Here is a 21,335-nt window from a genome sequence, read left to right on the forward strand (position 1 = left end):
TCAACAGTTTGTTTACATTTATCAAAAGCTAGTGTGGTGATTAAGAGTCAGCATGCTGTAGTTTTAAATGTTACATCAAACATGGATTCTGTAACAGCCCTTTGTAGAAATAGGTTTTCTTTAGCTTAGACCATAAATGTAAATTTAGACCTAAGATTCTTGTTTTTTAGTCAGCAGCCTCAAGTGTATGATCCAGATTTCCTTTTTCCAGTTTCAGAGATTGTGCCATACTTAATTGTTGTTTTTATTTGAGACTTTAAAAACAAAATGACAGAAAGCCTAAATATTGAAATATATTATGACATAGAGAATGAAAAGAGGGGCACAGGTTATGGACATAATATGGACAGAAACAAAGTTATGGGGTAACCACATGTATGGACATAATGTTAGACAACACTTTCTATACTGTCACAACCTAAACTGTAGGGAACATTTCACACTTGTTCACCTGCATGCTTTTTACTATCTGTGTTCCATGTAATTACTAAAGTGTGCTTATCAAGTTTGCAGGTGACACCAGATTAGGAAGCATATCGAATACTCCAGAGGACAGGATCAGAATTCAAAATTACTTTTAATAGATTAGAGAGCTGGACCAAAAATAACAAAATGAATATCAACAGGGACAAATGTAAGGTACCACACTTAGGGAGAAAAAATGAAATGCAAAGATACAGGATGAATGATACCTGGCTTGACAACAGTTCATGTGAAAAAGATATTGGAGTATTTGTGGACAACAAGTTGAACATGAACCAATAGGATGATGTAGCAGCAAAGCAGTGGGATTTTGGACTGCATCAAAAGGAGTGAAGTGTTTGGATCAAGGGAAGTGATGGTGCATCTCTATTCCACTTTGGTTAGACCTCAGCTGGAAAATTATATCCAATTCTGTTCAAAAGAGATATTGACAAGCTGGAAGTTGTCCAGAGGAGGACAACTAAAACAATCAAAGGTCTGGAGACCATGAGGACTAGATATGATTGGCCTACAGAAGAGAAGGTTGAGGGGAGACATGATAGCCATGTATAAACATGTAGAAGGGTGTCATAAGGAAGAAGGAGCAAGTTTCTTTTCTGCTGCCCTTGAAACTAGGACTCGGAGCAATGGGTTCAAATTACAGAAAAGCAGATTCCACCTGAACATTAGGAAGAATTTCCTGACTGTAAGAGCTGTTCAAAACTGGAAGTCTCTGCCTCGGAGTGTAGTGGAAACTTTTAAACAGAGGCTAGATGGCCATCTGTCAGGGATACTTTGTGCTTTTCCTGGTCTCTTCCAATTCTGTGATTCATTATTCTAATGTAGAAGCCAGTGAACCTTTGGATTAGGTGTTTTGCACTATTTAGTTGTTACAGTGTAGAATTTGAATTTTGTTCTTTGTCTCCGAAATATAATCATATCAAAATCTAAATATCCACAAGACACAAAATCTGGTGTTTTATGAAAGTATCCCTTACTGAATTACCTGGATCCAGATGTGTTTTGGACTTTTAAAAAAAAATATCTAGAATATTTAAATATACATAATGAGACCGACATCTAAACACAACATTAAATTGTTTCATATAATAATAATAATAATAACCATCATCATCTTTATTTATACCCACCATCTCCCCAAAGGGACTTGGGGCTGCTAACATGAGGCCAAACCCAAAAATACAATACAGCGTATTAAAATACAAAGAAACAAAAAATTACATCAAAATAAGATACATGAAGTAACAAAATAAAATAAACAGTTGCAAAATAACATAATGAAGAGATAGAACACAATGGGCGGGCCAAATGCACAGAATAAAAATGCTAAAACTCTGGATAAGATAGTAGTGGGAAAGTGTATTTCTGAAGGAGAAGCTCATAAGAGATAAACAGTGGTGTTAGACCTTAATTAAGGATGAATGGAAAGTGCATCATGAGGATGGCATTGTAGTTAGAACAGGCAGAGATGGGATATATGATCACTCTCCAAAGGCACATCAGAAGAGCCAAATTTTTAGATCTTAAAAGCTTGCCTAATCTCACTAGATAGCGAGTTCCAAAGCAGAGGGGCCACAGCGGAGAAGGCTCTCTCTCTCTTTCGTTCCCACAGGTTGTACTTGTGATGGAGGTGGGGGCGAAAGGGGCCTCCCCAGAAGATCGAAGATATCATGTAGGTTTATGGTAGGAGATACGGTCATGAAGGTAGGCAGGTCCCAAACTGTTCAGGGCTTTATAGGTGATAACCTACATCTTGAATTGGGACCGGAAGATGAACAGCAGCCGATGGAGCTCCTTAAATGGGGGTAGACCACTTCCTGTAATTCAGACAGACCCTTAGTTACAAACATCTGACATACAAACAACTTCATAGTTTGACATGGGGGTGAGACAACAGGAAATGAGACAAATCTTGCCCTAGAAAGGGAAATTTACACCTGAAAGAGTTATTATGGGGAAAAGGTGTTTTCACTGAAGCTTTAGCACCCGTCCTTGTTTCCACAGCAAGCCAAAATTTTAAAAATCCAAATATCACAAGGGATAGAAAGTGAGATAAAAATCTTCTGAATAGGGGCACAGACATCAAAACAAACTCCATAGGGTTGTTAACCCTCCCCTGTGCTATCCAAAGCTGGAGTTATACTTAAAGATGTACCTGTTCCAATTTACAACCAAATTCAACCTACAGAGCCTATCTTGTTCGTAACTTGGGGTCTGCTTATACATCTTATATACATAACCTGCAGGCAATTTTATATATGGTATTTTGAAGAATTTTGTGCATACATTGAACCATTAGATTTGCATACATTGAACCATTAGAAAGCAAAAGTGTTACTATCTCAACCACCCATGTGGATAGTTTTGGATTTCGGAGCACTTCAGGTTTCTGGATACTGTATTGTTTTGTGTGGCAATAGACAAGGAAATGTCCCCTTCCCCCCTCCTTTGTGATGTTTCCATTGCTTCTGGCAAAGCCCTAATGCAAAGTTTTGCAAAATGACTGGACTTCATACTAGGCCAAGGTCCACCTGCTGTTCGTCTGATGTCTATATGTATGGTATAGGTTTATTGTGATTCACCATCAAAGTTAATTGCTGTTTTGAGGTTTTTTCTGCATCTGTGATGCTTCAGTGACATAATAACTTAGACACCAGGTGAGCTTTGTGGAGAAGGAAATTCCAGTCTTGTCGGCCATCTGTGACAACAGTCTCCCTGTTCGTTTCCTTTCTCCCATTGCTTCCTTTCTTACCTCTGTCCACTGCCCTTCCCCACACCCCATTGGGGACCCTGTATAACATCATCATCCTTATAGTTGCCCTCAAAGGGCTATTGACTCCATGGATGGAGAATCCGTGGATACAGGGGGCCAACAATCTTTTACTACAGGTGGTCATTGCTCTCTAGGTTTTACCCAGTTTGCATCCCCAGATTGCTTTGAATGACAGTTCCCATCAGTTTTGATTATCTACTATGCAGAGTGCAGACAGTGGGAATTGCAGCCCAATAGCACTTGCGGCTCTGAGCTGGGGAAAAGTTTAAAAGACATTTTAACATCAGACATCACATCCACAAGCGTAGTATCTAATTTCAAACCCCATTATCCTGACTAAACAAAATAAACTGCATCCTTCCAAATGTTACTGTATTAAACTCCCATGATGTCTAATGAGGAGGAATACAGGAGTTGTAGACCAACTAAGTTTCCTAGGTACTTGACACAAATCACAGTTGCTATTTCAAATTTTTTTGGGTATAAACATAAAAAGCATGTGATCACCAAACCCTGATGAGTGTGGCAGAAAAAAATAAGTCAAAGTGTTACTTTTGAAAGTTGCCAGTAGGGGACAGTGTTATACTTATAATGTATCTGAGAATATAAATATATTTAAGGTTATTGTATTTTTTCAGTTGTTGCAACAGAAACAAAGGGTTTTGTGGCACAAGATTTCCCCCACTTTAGCTGAGATGCAACCAGTCAGGTGATAGAAGGTCATATATATGCACAGGAAGGGGGGGGATTAGCAAACCATGAGTCCAAAAGACCGTGGCATGCAAGCTAGTAAAAAACTGGAACAAATCTATAAAAACATAAGATCCATCTACAATAACTTTTTAAATTTATGCTGTACTACTTTAATATCTGTCATTGCTAGAGAGAGAGAAACCCACAATCTTCCATTTTATGATTCCATTTTAAACATCTGATGAAGGTAACAAGAGACTTTTGGTGCTTTTTAGTCTTTTGTATTTCGTGCTTTAGAATATAGAATATATCAGTGGTTCTCAACTTTCCTAATGCTATGACCCCTTAATACAATTCCTCATGTTGTGGTGACCCCCAACAATAAAATTATTTTCGTTGCTACTTCATAACTGTAATTGTAATGTAAATATCTGATATGCAGAATGTATTTTCATTCACTGGACCAGATTTGGCACAAATACCCCATACACCCAAATTTGAATATTGGTGGGGTTGGAGGGGATTGATTTTGTCATTTGGGTGTTGTAGTTGCTGGGATTTATAGTTAACCTACAATCAAAGACCTTTCTGAACCCCACCAACAATAGAATTGGGCCAAATTTCCCACACGGAACCCCCACGATGAAGAAAAAAATACTGAAAGGGGTTTGGTGGGCATTGACCTTGAGTTTTGGAGTTGTAGTTCACCTACATCCAGAGAGCACTGTGGACTCAAACAATGATGGATCTGGACCTAACTTGGCATGGATACTCAATATGCCCAAATGTGAACACTGGTGGAGTTTGAGGAAAATAGACCTTGACATTTGGGAGTTGTAGTTGCTGGGTTTTATAGTTCACTTATAATCAAAGAGCATTCTGAACTTCACCAAGGATAGAATTGGGCCAAACTTCCCACACAGAACCCCCATGACCAACAGAAAATACTGTGTTTTCTGATGGTCTTTGGCGATCCCTCTGACACCCCCCTCGTGACCCCTCAGGGGTCCTGACCTCCAGGTTGAGAAATGCTGGAATATATGTTACAACAAAAAGCATTTTATAAAGTGGGGATGTCTAAAAAGAAAAAAGGTCATCAAAATATTGTGATCCTGGTATATCTATATTGTAGGAGAATGCAGCTACACACTACTTCAACTGTTGTAGCTCAGTGCTACATAATCATGAGAGCTGTAGTTTGATGAAGCTCCAGCACTCTTTGCCAGAGAAGGCTAAAGACATGAGCTGTTAGGCTCACTTGGGGGTGATTCCACAAAAATATAGAAAAGTGCCAGAAGCACAGTTCATAACAAGCAGAAGCTTCCATGTAAAGAGCAGGGATTGGTTTCCATTCAATAGGATGGAATAGGGTTGTAGATCCACAACTTCATAGGTTCTAAAAATAATATGTTTATTAAAGACAAAAGAAGTCCATTCTGGATAGGAAAAGGTTCTTGGAGCTGACTAGCTTCACTGAGCTATCTTCTAGGGAAAGAAAAAGGAAAAATTACAAAATTGTCATATCTACTACATTTCACCTGGACAGTGGCAAGAACCCTCCTCACTCTAGGAGAAAAAAGGGAAGAGAGACCCAGAAAATGGAGACAGGCCGCATGGCCAGCCCAGGGCAATAAAAATACCTTTAAAGAGGAAATTACTTTTTCCCTGAAGAGATCACATACAAAGGGGGAAGCGATAGATGCATGCAGGATGAGTAAGACAAACTCCCTTTTTTGAGGTAGGCGTGCACAAGGAATTTGGGGAAGGAATACCTCACTCTAAACTATCTAGGCTAACTACTTATTGAGGACTAGAGACTTGTGCAGTCAGGCATGAAACCCAACACCATGGTTCCATTAGCATTGAGCCATGGCAATAAATTAGTATCAGCCTGCATTAATTCTACAGTGTATGAAGCCCTAATGTTTGGAGTGACAGTAAACAACCTTGTTCCATCATGAACATGACAGGCATTTAAATAGGATCACCATTTTCTCTCAGTTGCCCATTCTCCAAACATTAAAGGTAAGACTGTAAGTTTGCACTATGTCCTGGAGCTGTGCTTCTTTCGCAGAAATAAGATCACCATTCATTTTGCAGTGGTGGAACAATATGATGTGTAATGCATTGAATATAATGTAATGCAAATGTAATGTAGCGAATTTACATTGGAGTTGAGCTCTTGACATCCATTACCTATGTAATTCCACACCATTCTCATAATGATAAAAACAGAGCTGGAGGAGTATAATTTAATTCAGGCTCCATACCAGTCAGTCTCTGCTCAGACAATGCTGCAACGTTGGGCTTGCAGAAGAGATGATGTAAGAACAATTGTGGCCAGTGGATAACCCTGGAGGTTGGTCCCTTATCTCCCCGTTCCCACTGTCTGTGACCACATCCCCATCTTAGTTTTGGATTGGATTAACCAAGAGGTGAACCACATAGGCCTCAGCAATGTGACACATGCTACAGACCAAAGGAGGATTATGCCCTCTTCTTATCATGGAATATGCACATGTCTTAGTGGGAGCTTTGGCCAAAAGGTTGATTATGCAAAAGCAGCACTTAGACTTGGCTCTTTGAGCAAACAACAAAGGAAAGAAAGAGTGAGAATAACAGTTGTCTTGTCTCAGAAATATTCGCAACTTTGCAGGAGTCTAAACACACACTTGCAATGGAAACTGCAATTTCATGTCTGCAAATTAAGAAGCAAGAAGTGACCCTGTACAGAGGGTTGCCTCATAGCGAAAATTGACTCTTAAACAGACTTGTCCTTCCTCCCAAGTGCTGCAAGGAATACAGGGCATTCCAACATCCCATATTAAAAGAAGAGTTTCACCTTTTTAAAAAACACATCTCAGCTACCTGGCAGGTTATTTTGCTGCCGCCAACATTAGTTAAATAATACACAATGTGCAACCAGGAGTCACTGCTTCTCAAAGTGCTACCCAAATCTTTGAGGGATTCTACTCCAGTGACCTTTTGGTGTGCTGGTGCTAGAAAATGCATATTCTTTTTGTAGGATGACAACCAGAATGTATGGAACAGAAGAGAAAATTAGGACAGGTAAAATTCCAGTGGCCGTCAGCATGGTGGACTGCTTTCAGCATTGGACTATGACTCTGGAGACCAGAGTTCGATTCCTCACCCGACCATGGAAACCCATTTGGTTACCTTAGGTGACTCCCATACTCCTTGCTCCAGAAACCTCCATGATAAGGTCTCCATAGGATGGAACCTACAAATAACAACAGTAACAAAGGTCCAGTGCAATTCTGCCTAAACACCTTTTTTATATATCTGTTGGTCTACGCATTCTTCTTTGCAAATGTGCATGTGTAGAGGGCCCTTGCATAAATAAATGAAATGGAGAACCCTATTCTGCTGGGGCTCTTATTCTACTTCTGATGCTGTTTGATAGATGCCATAGTTGTATGAGCTGATTCTGTATGTTCGCATCATGGATAGTGGACAATGAATTCATTGGATGCAGTGATTTAAGCCACTATACCTTGGAAGGGATGAATCAGACAGGTACGTGAATGAGGGTACTGAGTGATGTATGAGTCAGTGTTCTATATTTATATCACTGCTCTATATTGTATGTGCAATGTCCCCCTTGCTGTTCGTACAAATGTGGTTCCACATAGAACCCTTTAATATTTGATATTATCATATTTTTCTCTGCCTGCCTTGGAAAATAATGTGAAAGGTGGGAAGCTTTTCACATTCAGGTCTTTTTGGAAGTACTGTACAGGGTTTTTAAAAATGATGGACCCAATTTTAAAGTAATATGCCAGTATTTCATGATGGCAACATGTTACAATTACTCAAAAAAAATCACACACTGTTTAATGGGTTGGCAAGTTACCAAGTTTCACTAACTATTTTGAGCCAGAAACAAATCTAAAAAATAATCCTGCAAATGGAGAATATCTCATTAGGCCTTGTGTTGTGTGATTGCCAGCTTGCAAATTACTGAGACTACGGGCTGTTTGTGCTCTGGGAGGGGCAACTAGCTGTAATCATTGGAAACTTTATGGCTGGTGCCACCTTGTCGTGGTGGTCCAAGGATGCTGAGAGCTGTTCTGGCGGTAGCGTAACTACCAGCAGGTCCAACCAAGTCAGAGAGATCTCAGCTGAGGAATGGAACTAAGAGCACCTAACCCATTAGCACTATGGAGAAACAAACCAAAACAAAGTCTGTGCTGGCTTGATCGATGTCCAGGATAAAAAGGACTGCGGTAGATTCTGCTGATCCTGGACATCCATCGAAAAGTGAGCTACAGAATCAAAATACAAATGAACAATCACAAAAGTGGCAGAAATATACAATGCCAGAAAAACACACTATTATTATTATTATTATTATTATTATTATTATTATGTACATTGTTTATATAATATTCTTGGTATGATCTACAAGGAGGTTTGGCTGCTTCTTTGGAATGCTTTAGAACTACTGATATATGTGTTTTTGTAGGCCTTATTTACACCATCTTATGGAGAGAGCTGGTTGGTGTGACTGAAATAATATTATTTCTTTCCTTCTTCTGCTTACAAGGCTGAATTATGGGATTTGGGTCACTGCAGCATGTCCAAATCCGTCCTCTCCCCTTTTTGGTCACATGCACAAATTCGTGCATGACACGCAAATTAGTGAATCATTCCATATTTTTATTTGTGTGTGGGGTTATTATGTTTTAATATGTTTAATAGGTTTAAATTGTATTTATCTATCTATTCTTTCTAGTGATTTTATGTTATGTTTTATATGGTTTGTATAAGGAGGCATTGAAATTTTGCCAAGATGTACGTTGTATGTCCCCTGAGGGGTGAGAAGAGCGGGATAGAAATGAAGTAAATAAATAAATATTCAGTAAATAAATAAATATGCAGAGATATTTTAAAGACATTGTAGTTATAAAGAAAGTAGCCAACTTCTTTGAATATATTTTTTGGACTGATGATGTAACATACTCTCAGGTGCTGGCTGAATGATTAAGAGAGAAAATAAGACAGACAAATACAATTTCAGAAGTTCAAAATTTGGCTGGATGTATATAAGGGATTAGATGGAGAAATGATTAAGTGAAGCATTTTGATACTATTCAGTAGAATATAATTGTAAGCAAAAAAGATGTGTAAAGAGTTGAAGATAGGGTCATACACATTACTGGACAAACCTTTGAGAGGAGGTAATCCTGTGATTTGGTGTGAAGCTGGAAAGAAAGAAGTATAGTCTGCATTGCTATTTGATATCTTTAACTCTTGGCTTGTATTCAAGGGATGCAGAATAAAATGCATTGAGTAATACATTTCCATCTTTTAAATAAATCAGTCCTAAATCCACATATTTCCTTTTCTTTTAAATGTGGAATGTATCAAGAATAGTTTTGAGAGATTCTTGACATACTTCTGGGAAGGAAGGATAAAATCGAGGGTCATGCAAACTCTTCTGAATTGCTTTGAAAGATTATATGTTGCCTGTTTTAATATTGTTATAGTGTTGTTTTATGTTGTCTAACACAGTTGTTATATTTTTACATGCCATGTTTTTAATTCTGTGTGATTGGGCTTGGCTCCATGTAAGCCATCCCGAGTCCCTTCAGGGAGATGGAGGCGGGCTGTAAAAATTAAGTTGTTGTTGTTGTTGTTATTATTTGAAACACAACAAGATGAGTCTGCAGCAAACAAGATCACTTTGCTGGCTGATGTATTGGATCACATGTCGGACACTTCCCAAGTGTCTAGGACTGTGTGATGTATCGGCGAATAATGCATGCAGATCCCAGTAAGGTAGCCTTTTGCAGCTGGCAGATGGTAATTTTGTCAGCACTACCTCTGAGGATGCTTGCCATAGATGCTGGCAAAACATCAGGAGAGAATGCCTCGAGAACATGGCCATATAGCCCGAAAAAACCTACAACAACCCAGTGATTCCGGCCATGAAAGCCTTCGACAATACATTGTGTGTAATTTATTTATTTTCAGCATTTTTACCCCGCCCTTCTCAACCCCTGGGGGTGGGGGTGGGGACTCAGAGTGGCTTAAGTGCACTGTTTAAATGCAGGCCAAGATCTTTCAGCACTGCTATTATTATTATTATTATTATTATTATTACTAATAATAATTATAATATTGGGACATTCTGATTTAAGACTTTGAAAAACCGGGCTCAAAGAATCACAATAGACTTTAGTATGAACCTTTAAACATAATACTTCTTTCCAATATATTCTTACGCAATAGCCTCTAAAAAAATTCAAGGAAAGGAAGAAAGTTTCATGACTGAATTGTTTCCTAAAATCACATTGTATTCCTGATAACCAAATTAAACCCACTGCTTGAACTTTAACTTTATTGTTAGTTTTCCCCCCTTAAGGGCCCCCAAAATGCAATGTTCTTATTCTTCCTTTCAGCAGCTTTAAAAAAAGCCCAACCCCTGCTATCCTAACTTTCCTTAATCTCTTTCCCAAGCTTCCAATTCTTGGACAGTGCCATTTTTATGCTCTTCCCTTTGCTCATTCTCTGAAAACCTCAGCTGAAATCCATGACTATATGGTACCCTACTGTAACTGAAGCAGTGATGCCAGATCCACCCACCACAAGTGGTTATGCTTCGAGCCCACATTTTGCAACTGGATAGGAAAAGGAACTGGGCAAGAAAGTTATTGGAACCATTTCATTTCCTAAACCACTTGGAAAGAGCCAGGACAATGTGGGACAGAAAGGCATTCCTCAGACAAATTCCCAGAATAGACCTCTGGTGATCTTTTTGGGTGGAGCCTTGCAATTGCAATATTTCACACACCCCATGTTTTCTGGAAAGCACAGAAAGACTGTCAGGCCATATTTAGGTGGATCTCTTTAGAATAATGTGAAATCATAGTTTTATTTCAGACAATGTGGTCTTGGAAATAATAGAACTCATCTTAATTGAGACTTTGTTTCTCCTGCTTTGCCCCACTGTCTTTTTTTGTAAGCATATGACATCATCTGTTTAAATACGGCTTTATTGCATTTTCCAATTGAATATAATGTTAAAAATTTTTTAAGGCAGGCATGAAAGACATGGGGCCTTGATGTTCATTTCTTATCGGGCCTAGCTAATGTAGTCAGTAGTGCAGGCAAATGGAAGCTATTATTTGACACCATGTCTTGACCATACATTCACTCTCCCAATTTTAAGGGAACATGGTGTTTGCTGATGTTTATACTTGAGAGGGATAGTCCAGTTAAACGTCTTTGGGGTAGACGTCTTCATATTTGAATATGTTGAGTTAAGAAATTGGAAAAGTATGTCTAAATCCAAAAATACTAATACCTAGAGGCCCCTTGAAATCAGTGCAATTTGGGATAATTGTGACTAAGAAGTCCAATTCATTTTAACAAACTGCACTTGTTAGTCACAATTACCCAAACTTCTAGGCAGAACTAACAGCATATTGAGCCCAGACAAGGGAATCGGGACAGGAAATGCAAACCCTAATAACAGCTTGTTGCTTCATTTTCCCTTTTATTCTCAGTCTGCTTACGTGGAAGGAAAAGCTGTTAAATAAAGATCTTTAGTATTTGGGTTTGCGAATGTATCTTTTTAAAAATAGTGACAGACTCTGCAGTTTGGTCCCACTTTAACTACTATGGCTGTGCTATGGAGTCCTAAGAGTTGTAGTTTTTACAAGGCACCAAGCATTCTTTGGCAGAGAAGGCTAAAGACCTTGTAAAACTACACGTCCCAGGATTTTGAGCCATGGCAGTTCAAGGGGTGTCAAGCTGCATTTTTTTCTACAGTGTATATGTGTTGTGCTTAGACAGGTGAGCTGGGTTTTTCCCAGGTATAGGGGGTGCTAGAGTATATACCGCCCCCTGGTGGCACAGTGAGTTAAACCACTGAGCTGCTGAACTTGCTAACCAAAAAGTGAGTCGTTCAAATCCAAGGAGTGGGTTGAGCTCCTGTTGTTAGCCCCAGCTTCTGCCAACCTATCAGTTCAAAAACATGCAAATGTGAGTAGATCAATAGATACTGTTTTGGCAGGAATGTAGCGGCGCTCCATGCAGTCATGCTGGCCACATGACCTAGGAGATGTCTATGGACAACGCCAGCTCTTAGGCTTAGAAATGGAGATGTGCACCACTCTCCAGATTTGGACACGGCTATACTTAATGTCAAGGGGAAACCTTTACCTTTACTCGGGTGTGCTTACAATAGGCTATTTGGAATCAGTGTGATTTAAGATTATCATGTGTAATTTCAATCACATTGACTTAAATGTCCCCACTCCTGAAATTATGCAGATATGCAAGAGGTATATAGAAGTAGAGAAAATCATGTCCAAAGTATAAATGCCAAGCTTCCCCAGTTAGCGCATTAATTTTAGTAAAGGAAGTTGGGTTTTTAGGCAATGAACTTCCAGATTGATTTCTATTGACTAAAGATTCATATGATGACACTGATTACTGATATTCCACCTCCAGGGATGATTCATATCCATCTGTATAAACACGTAGGAAACATTAGGACCAAGGTTTGCAGTGTAGCAAAACAAACCACATCCTGAAATAAGAGTAGAAGAAACAGGAGGGGAGAGAGGGAGGGAGCGTTCTTTTGTTACTTTGAAGACAGAGCCAGCTCAAATAGTCAAATCCCTAGATAATAAAATGCCACTCTTAAATTTATTTTAAATTCTTTGAAAACCCTTACTTCAAATATGCAAATGTATTAATTAAACCATCAGACCATAACAATAGCGCCTCCTTAACTCACTGTGCATCTACACTGTAGAATTAATGCAGTTTGACACCACTTTCAAAGCCATGGCTCCGTACTATAGTATCATGGGATTTGTAGTTTGGTTAGACAGAGAAACCTTAAAGACTTCGGCTGTTAGGAATTGTGGGAGTTGAAGTTCAAAACACATGGAGGGCTGAAGTTTGCCTATGCCTGCGATGACCTCAAAGTTTGCAACTGGTGGTTAATATAATGATAATCCCTCCTTTGGGTTGTTATGAGTTTTCTGGACTGTATGGCCATGTTCTAGAAGCATTCTCTCCTGACGTTTCGGCCACATCTGTGGTAGGCATCCTCAGAGGTTGTGAGCTTTGTTGGAAACAAGGCAAGTGGGGTTTATATATCTGTGGAATAATGTCCAGGGTGGGAGAAAGAACTCTTATCTGTTTGAGGCAAGTGCAAATGCTGCAACTGATCAACTTGATTAGCATTGAAAAGCCTTGCAGCTTCAAGGCTTGGCTGTTTCCTACCTGGGGGAATCCATTGTTGGGAGGTGATTAGCTGGCCATTGAAATCCACAAGCATGTGGACAATTTCAACAGAAAAGAAGAAACCATGAAAATAAACAAAATCTGGCTACCAGTATTAAAAATAATCTAAAATCAGAATAGTAAAGAAAGAACAACACTCAAAAACAGGGGAATTCCATACAAGAAACAATCAGTGCCAGCTAATCACCTCCCAACAAAGGATTCCCCTTGGCAGGAAGCAGCCAAGCCTTGACGCTGCAAGGCTTTTCAGTGCTCTAGGCTGCCAGAAGCTGGGGCTAACAACAGGCAAGAGTTCTTTTTTCCACCCTGGAAATTCCACAGATATACAAACCTCCCTTGCTTACATTTACAATATACCTCAAAACCTTTGAGGATGCCTGTCATATATGTGGGTGAAACGTCAGGAGAGAGTGCTTCTGGAACATGGCCATACAGCCCAGAAAACTCACAGCAATGCAGTGATTCTGGCCACGAGAACCTTCAACAACATAATCCCTGCTTTTTAAAAAAAATCCCTAAAATATTGATCCTTTAATATTAATTCTTTAAGTTTATAATAGCACAGTGTTGGTATAATGAATATTGTTCTGATGAATCTGCTTTTTTTAAAATGTCTAAACATTGATCCTTTAATATCAATTCTTAAGTCTTTATTAGCAATGTGTTGTTATGATGATGTTGTCAGGATGGATCTGTTGTAATTAATCTGCACTTTCAAACAGTTTAGGAACAAATTAGAATGAAGCAGCCGGAAAGGGGAGCATGAAAGAAAAAAGTTGAGTTCTATTTCTGTTGTTTTAAAAATCCTTCAGGAAGAAAAACAAAAGGTTGCCTGAATCTGTGGCTGCCTCCCCCCCCCCCCCCCTTGGCTCTGCTTCCTGTAAGGGCAGGCTGTGACATGGCCCCTTCTATCTCCTCCTCCTCCTCCTCCTCCTTCCCCGTCTTGCTTTCAAACACTGTGCATTTGGAGGGCCTGATCTTGGGCAGAAAATATCCCTGACATTTGAGGAGCTCCAGGGATTTGCTGAGCATGCGCAGTCCCCTCCGCCTGCTAGAAAGAGGAAGCTAGTTTACATAGGAGTCATACCAAGCATAGCCTGCATGTCAGTGCAGTTAACTTGCAGCGGGCTGTAAGGAGAAGGAGCATGTCTTTGTCCTAGGACTGCTGTCGCTTTTCCCGTTTGATCCCCCCTCCTTTCCACCACTTTGGAAGGAGACCTGCAAACATTTTTCATAGGAATCGGGGGACCCAATATACTGCTTTGGACTCTCTGCCTCTAGTTCAAAAGGAAGGGGATTCCTTTCTCCCTCCTCTTGCATTTCCCTTTCCAAACTCTTTCTCTTTTTTGAAAGATTACTTTGCGTAGTTGGAGGCTGGGCCTTGAGCTTGTGGGGCTCGGAAAAGAGCCAGCAGCCTTTGCCTGTGTTTTTTAGGGGGCGAAAAGCAAGCAAGCTGGTCTTCTTTGCTAGCCCACTAAATGCTATTTATGAAGATGGACCTGTTGAACTATCAGTACTTGGACAAGATGAACAACAATATTGGCATTCTCCGCCAATATGAAGGTAACATGAATTCTGTAGCCTTTGTCACTCCTCTCTCACTTGTGTTCTCGTTTTGTCACTTTATGCCTTTGTCACTTCTGTCTCACTTGTCGTCTAGTTTTGACACTCTTTTGCTTTCTTTCCATTTTAGTTTTTTTTTTTTTTTACCCTTCACAAGATTTGATCTCTTTGCTGGAGGTGTTTTTCCTTAAGACAATATATTGTGTATTTTTAGATTCAAGGATGTGACTGCTGCATTTTGAGATGAGATATTGTGCATTTTGGGTGTGTTGATTACAAATGCAATATGGTTGCGTGAAAGCAGTTTTCTTTCATACTTTTCAGCTGGAAGGAGTTCTTTTGTAAATGGTTATTAGATCAACATGCTTCACTTTCTACGTCAAGGGCAGACAAATTGTGACAATGGCTGAATCATAGGGCGGTATGTTCTTGCTGGGTTTTTGTTTTGTTTTTTTGTTTAAGGTTGATGGGTGTTTTCAGGGCATCATAAAGCGCTTTTACTACTTTGCTCCAGGGATGGAAGGGTGCCTGGACTACAGAAGACAGAGTGGCCCTTTGTTTGACTTCTCATTTCCTGTACGGCTCTGAGAAATCTCTGACACTGAGGGCTGCCTCCCCTTTCTTCCCAATTTTCTCCTCCCTCAAGGCGGCCTCCGCTTCTTTCCCCAGCAGAAAGAAGAACTACACAGCTGCTAGAAAACACAACTTTATGCTCATCCTTTGCGGTGGCTTCTTTCCCTTCTTTTCCACTCCCATGTTTGTGATTTGCAGACATGGAGTTGTTTGCTCCTATTATTCAAGTTTTGAAGCAGCATTCCCCTCCCTTTCTTCCCTTTTTACAAATCTTTGCTGCTTTTTAGTTTGAGTTTTTGATGTACGTGCAGTTCGGAGAAGCCATAATGGCTTGGCTTTGAAAAGAAAGGAAGGCACCACTGAGCTAATAATTCTGCTTGGCAGGACGGCTGTTTTGCTGTCGCCACACACACAAACATTGCACAAATCACTCTCCCTACTCCCCAATTTTCAGTTGGAAAGGTTTTCTATGATGATTAAGACTGTTTTCTTGTGATAGCCAGTGTTACCAAAACATAAATCTGCACTGTTTTTAGTTGGGGAAAAAATACATTATTATCAAGACTTTGTTTTCCTGTGATACTCAATGATTTCTAAATGTAAATCTGTGTTTAAGGGAAAGGAAAATAAACAAGATCTTTCCACTTGGAAACATGTTAGGGACTCACAAGGCCTTTGTTTTCAACATAACCAGGAGGGTATTCATTCTGTATTTGCCAGCTAGTTAATCGTTGGAGTGTTACTGCTAACTCATGGTTCTAGAAAGCAAATATTGGGGCTGTTTATACATTTGGAAGTGTGGCAGAAGAAGAAGAAAATCAATGTGACTGTTGCAGTCCTTAGAGTTTTATTAGGTTCCCCCGCCCCCAAATTTTGTTTTGCAGTTATAAAGTTTTCTAGTCGTAGGCCAGTCCTTTTTAAAGAGTTTTTATTTGTACTCAATCTATAAAACACTATTGCCCTTTAGTATTTATTACTTCTATTCCTGCAATTAAGCGTGTATGAATTGAAAGACAGACAACACAACTTGGGAAGGCCTTATAACAATGAATTATATTATTTTGGTATAAGATTGTAAAACAGTGCCAAAGTCTGTCGGACATCAACAATGATAGTAATCTTAGTCTTAACTTTTACATTGTAAAATTTTGTAAGAGACTGAATCTTCCCATTAGCAGGAGTGGAGAAATTAGTTTTTTGTCTTGGAACATAAAATATTTTGGAACAAATGTCTCCCAAATTGTTTGTTTTATTGACAGTCATACCAAAATATACTTAATCCTTTCAAGAGAGAGATCTTTATGTGTAGAAATTTGACATGGCTATCAAACTGGAAAAATAAATTTACTGATGAAGTTCACATGACTTGTGTATAATCATCCATAATGCTTTTTAATTCCTTTAGTAGTGTTCTCACTGAGAGGGGTTTATAGTTCACTTTTACAGAGGAATAGAAATCTTTACTCCTATATAATCTTTTTCACAATTGGACTTGCTCTGATTCTTCCCAGGATGCTTCTTTCCACAATGTAGAATCATTGTAGTTAGAGATCAAAGCAATAGAAAATATCATAGATCCAATAATTTCACTGAAGATAATCTTCCTAGCAAGAAATATATTCATGTTTTTATTAATCATGTGATCTTTCAAGGAATCATAGAATCATAGGGTTGGAAGAGACCTCATGGGCCATCCAGTCCAACCCCCTGCCAAGAAGCAGGAATATTGCATTCAGAGCACCCTGACAGATGGCCATCTAGCTTAGACACCTGGTTATTCATAGGAGTATGGCTTTAATTTTATGATTGAGTTCTTGAGGAACTTTCCAAACAACCTACCTTTCTAAGCAGTATTTCGGATGTTTCTCATTTGAAGTAGAAATCCAAATCTCTTCTCCTTTATTGCAGATAAAGTTTCCCAGCACTTAAATGCAGTAGGATGCTGCCTGTAAAAATGTGATTTCTCACTATTCCGTCACGTCAGATGGTATAGTTGATCATAGGATTGCCACACAGGAAATAGTTGTGTATTGTGTACAGGAAAAGTGGTTAATATAGGAATGATGGCCAGTGACAAGAATTTTCCTTCTCTTTGTCCAAATGTATTATTTTATGCTTCTTTTTTCAAAATTACATGCTGGGTAAGTGCTCTCCTATTTTCCATTTCAGTTATTGGATTATTCAACAATTTCTCTGGTTCTACTGTGAACAAAACTACAACCTTCCCTTTGGTGTTCAACCATCAGTGCAGAGGTGTTTATCCCTCACCTCCCCTGTACAGCCATGTAGATATAGGTGAGCTTTTAAAGGCATTGCAAACAGTTTGGCCACCTTACTAGACTAATGCCTGACCTGAATACCATACTATGAGGGACTTGAGTTATTCCTTGCATAGTACAGTCATCCCTCCACATTTGCGGTTCTGGCTTCTGCAGTTTTGTTTATTCATGGATTTGGTTAAGATATTCCTTCTAGGACTGTCTAGAGCAGTGGTTCTCAACCTGTGGGTCCCCAGGTGTTTTGGCATACAACTCCCAGAAATCTCAGCCAGTTTACCAGCTGTTAGGACTTCTTGGAGTTGAAGGCCAAAACATCTTTGGACCCACAGGTTGAGAACCACTGGTCTGGAGCTTTCCATGTGACTCTATGGTCAACTTCAGTCATGTTGGAGGATCTAGAGATTTCTAGAGAGAATACTTCCCTAGGAATTTCCAGATCCTTCAATATAATTCTGTGGTCAGCTTCTGGCAAAAGTTGACTATGGACTTGTGCTGGAAGACCAAGAAATTCCTATAGAAGTACTCAAGGTAAACAAATAGCAGTTTATTTGCATTTTTTTTTTACTTTCACAGGAGTCTTATACCCATATTCCCAGTGAATGTGGAGGGCTGACTGTATGATTATTTCCCAGAGCCTTCTTGTTGACTGCTATGTGAACTTGATGCCTTTGATCTAATCCAGCATGATTCTTCTTGTGTTATTAAAATGCAGTTGGAGGGGGAGGGGGGTAGCTTGCTGCCACGGGCAAAGGGAGTAGAAAGTAGCCTAATTCTACAAAGCGAGTTTGCAGATATTTTGATCTCCCTAAGATGCTTCTGAGACCATGTTGGAGCCTAGGAACATTGTGAAGAAATGAAGATGGCACTAGCTGAAGATACTTGGATAGACACTTCTTTTTGGTGGGGATTTTTTTTTAAAGAACAACATTTTAAATAGGAGTTCAATGATGATAGGGCAAATTTCAATGGGGGAGAAGTGAGCTGCATTATTGTGATTCATTTACTACTTTTACTTATGCCTAAAACGGAGCATGTCTTGCTAGAGATATGGGTTCAAGCAAACATCCAGATGTAGCAGTGATGCTTGCAGCATGGCTATGGCCAAATAGTTGTGCTTCTGCTTCTCTTTCCACTTGTAAAATGAGATTAATATCTGTAAAGTTTGTTGTAGGAACATAAGTCTGGCAGGGTTCTTGGGATTCATCCCAAAATGGGATTTCTGACCTTAGTTGTTTGATAGATTTCCATTGATTTTGATCTGGATAGCACACAAATTATGTGGGTTAATTATGCATATAATCATTTGAAAGTATGCTCACCAATCATTTTCAGGTCAGTGAGAGAGCTATGCAAGAGAAGGTAGTGCTGAGGAGATCTTTGTGCAGCATTACACCTTAAAAATGCTACGGAAGCAAATTATTTGATAGCTGCCCCACTTCCTCTCTTTGTTGTCTTTCATAATGCTAGAACTTAGGGTCACCCACTAAAGCTAAATTGTGAAAGGTTCAGGACATGTAACACATAGTTAAATTGTGGTATTTTCTACTGTGAAATGTATTAATGGCTGCCAAATCATAAAACTGTAAAAGCCAATTGGAGAAGTAAATGGAGATCGTAACTATCAGTGGCTACTAGCGTCAATTTCTGGACTTACTCCATCAGCATTATCTCTGAAGAATCCTGAAAATCTCTTGGGAAGACAGGTGAACAAATGTCAGCATCCTGGAAGAAGAAAAGACCACCAGTATTGAAGCGATGATTCTCCGCCATGAACTTTGCTGGACTGTCTGTGTTGTCCGAATGCCCAATCACCATCTCCCAAAGCAGCTGCACTACTCTCAACTCAAGAACAGAAAACAGAAAGTGGGTGGGCAGGAAAAGAGATGTAACGATGGGCTCAATACTAACCTTAAATGTGGCATAGACACTGAGACCTGGGAAGCCTTGGCCCTAGAGCATTCTGACTAGAGGTCTGCTGTTACCAACAGTGCTGTGGAATTTGAGTAGGCATGAATGTAGTTTGAAAGGGAAACTTGTCAAGAGGAAAGTATTTTAAGCCAACCCTTGTCAGGACCACTTTCCATCAGGAAATAGATGTCCTCATTGTGAAAGAATATGCGGATCAAAAATAGGCCTGTGCAGTCACCTATGGACCCACCGCCAAGACCGTACACTTGGAAGGCAATCAGATTCAACTATGAGTGATAGCCTATGATGATGATTAGTCTCAATGGCTGTTGTGTACTAGAGGCAGTATATGGGTGCAGAGCCAACCTTAAGAAATGGGGCTACAAAGTGGAATCCAAGGCATGCGAGTGTGGAGAAGAGCAAACCACAGACCACCTATTACAATGCAGTCTGAGCCCTGCCACATGCGCAATGGAGGACCTTCTGATAGCAACTCCAGAGGCACTCCCAAGTGGCCAGCTACTGGTCAAAAGACATTTAATAGAATGCCAAGATTTTAAACTTCTTGTGTTTTCTCAACTACATCACAGTTGTACCCTTGGTCCGCTCCCGATACGATAAATAAATAAATGTGTGTGTCTTTTGCTGGGCTGCTGTTGCATTCACATCCTGCTTGTACACTTCCTGTGGTTGCCTTCTTGGCTACAAGGTGAACAGTGTAGCAGACCACTGTCCTTATGTTCTAATCCAGTATTGTGCTTATAGTCTTACCCAAATCGTGATTTTCCAGGGACAGTGCTGTCTAGGTGTGTTCCTGAGTTTTAATTCTTTAAGAGAAAACTTGACCTTGTAAAAAGGAGTTTATTTGTCAAAGGGTTTAAGTGCTGTATACCCGTATGTGAGTTCCTTGCTTCTTCCTCTCTGTTCTTATTCCAAATCCCCCTACGCACACCTTTATCACTTTACTCCCCTTGGGGAGTCAGGCATGCCCCCTTCTCCAAGATTTGTGGGATTTCCCCTTCTGAATGTTCCTTCCTATTAAGAATAATCTACCAGCCATTCCAGGCCATTAACATGTAATCTGATTGACAAGAGGAATGTTACCCAATTATTGTAATAAGAAAATGATTCTAATGTCCTCCATTTAAATATGAGGTTGTAATCCAATCTCCAGTTAATGAACATAATAATCTTGAGGGTTATTCCACTCCTATTTGCTTTTATTTTCATCTCACCTGTTTGGATTTGCTTCTGAAATAATTAGGGGAATCAATTGGCATGAGATGCATCATTTTGTGTATGAACTGGCTAAAAAGCAAATAATATTTTTCCTAAGGAGCTTTTAAAAATAACTTATTATCTTCCTTATTTATAGGTGTGATTTATTTTGGCTCACTTTTAAAGGCGTTTTACTACAAAGATAGTCTGCCTAATCTTAAACATGATTCGTTATCTAGAACTGAGGTGTGGATTGGGTTTCCACAACACCACTGAGAAAATCAGATTGATAACCTGGTGGTCTTGTTGATGGGAAATCTGTTTCCTGTGGGGAGACGTGTTTTGCTTAACAGGAAACACTCTCTCTATTATTTGAGTATGTTTTCATGTTTGTGTGAAAACAGAATTTGGAGATGGATCAGAAGGTTCATTCAAGCATAGTAAAGTTATAAACAATAGACCAGGAAGTCATGTTTTTCTTTTTAAAATAAATTGAAAATGCAAAAGAAAAGGGAAGATATGGAAATAAGGGGAGAGTACATAGATACAGGACATATACA

The 21,335-nt window shown here is 39.4% G+C and overlaps 1 protein-coding gene across 2 annotated transcripts in view; it reads left to right on the top strand.

Annotated features, from left to right (window-relative positions):
• VGLL4 (vestigial like family member 4) overlaps nucleotides 1-21,335 on the top strand; it is a 131,480-nt gene that overhangs the window by 33,751 nt on the left and 76,394 nt on the right. The window contains exon 1 of one of the 2 annotated variants that reach the window (XM_060765939.2): nucleotides 14,185-14,797. The exons of the other annotated variant lie outside the window; for it this stretch is intronic. Coding sequence (XP_060621922.2) covers nucleotides 14,713-14,797 — 85 coding nt within the window. The 5' untranslated portion in view covers nucleotides 14,185-14,712. Of the gene's footprint in view, nucleotides 1-14,184; nucleotides 14,798-21,335 lie in introns of those variants that run through there. 2 annotated transcript variants of the gene reach the window in all.

Source organism: Anolis sagrei, chromosome 2 (genome assembly GCF_037176765.1).
Source record: "Anolis sagrei isolate rAnoSag1 chromosome 2, rAnoSag1.mat, whole genome shotgun sequence".
Lineage (NCBI taxonomy): Eukaryota > Metazoa > Chordata > Lepidosauria > Squamata > Dactyloidae > Anolis > Anolis sagrei.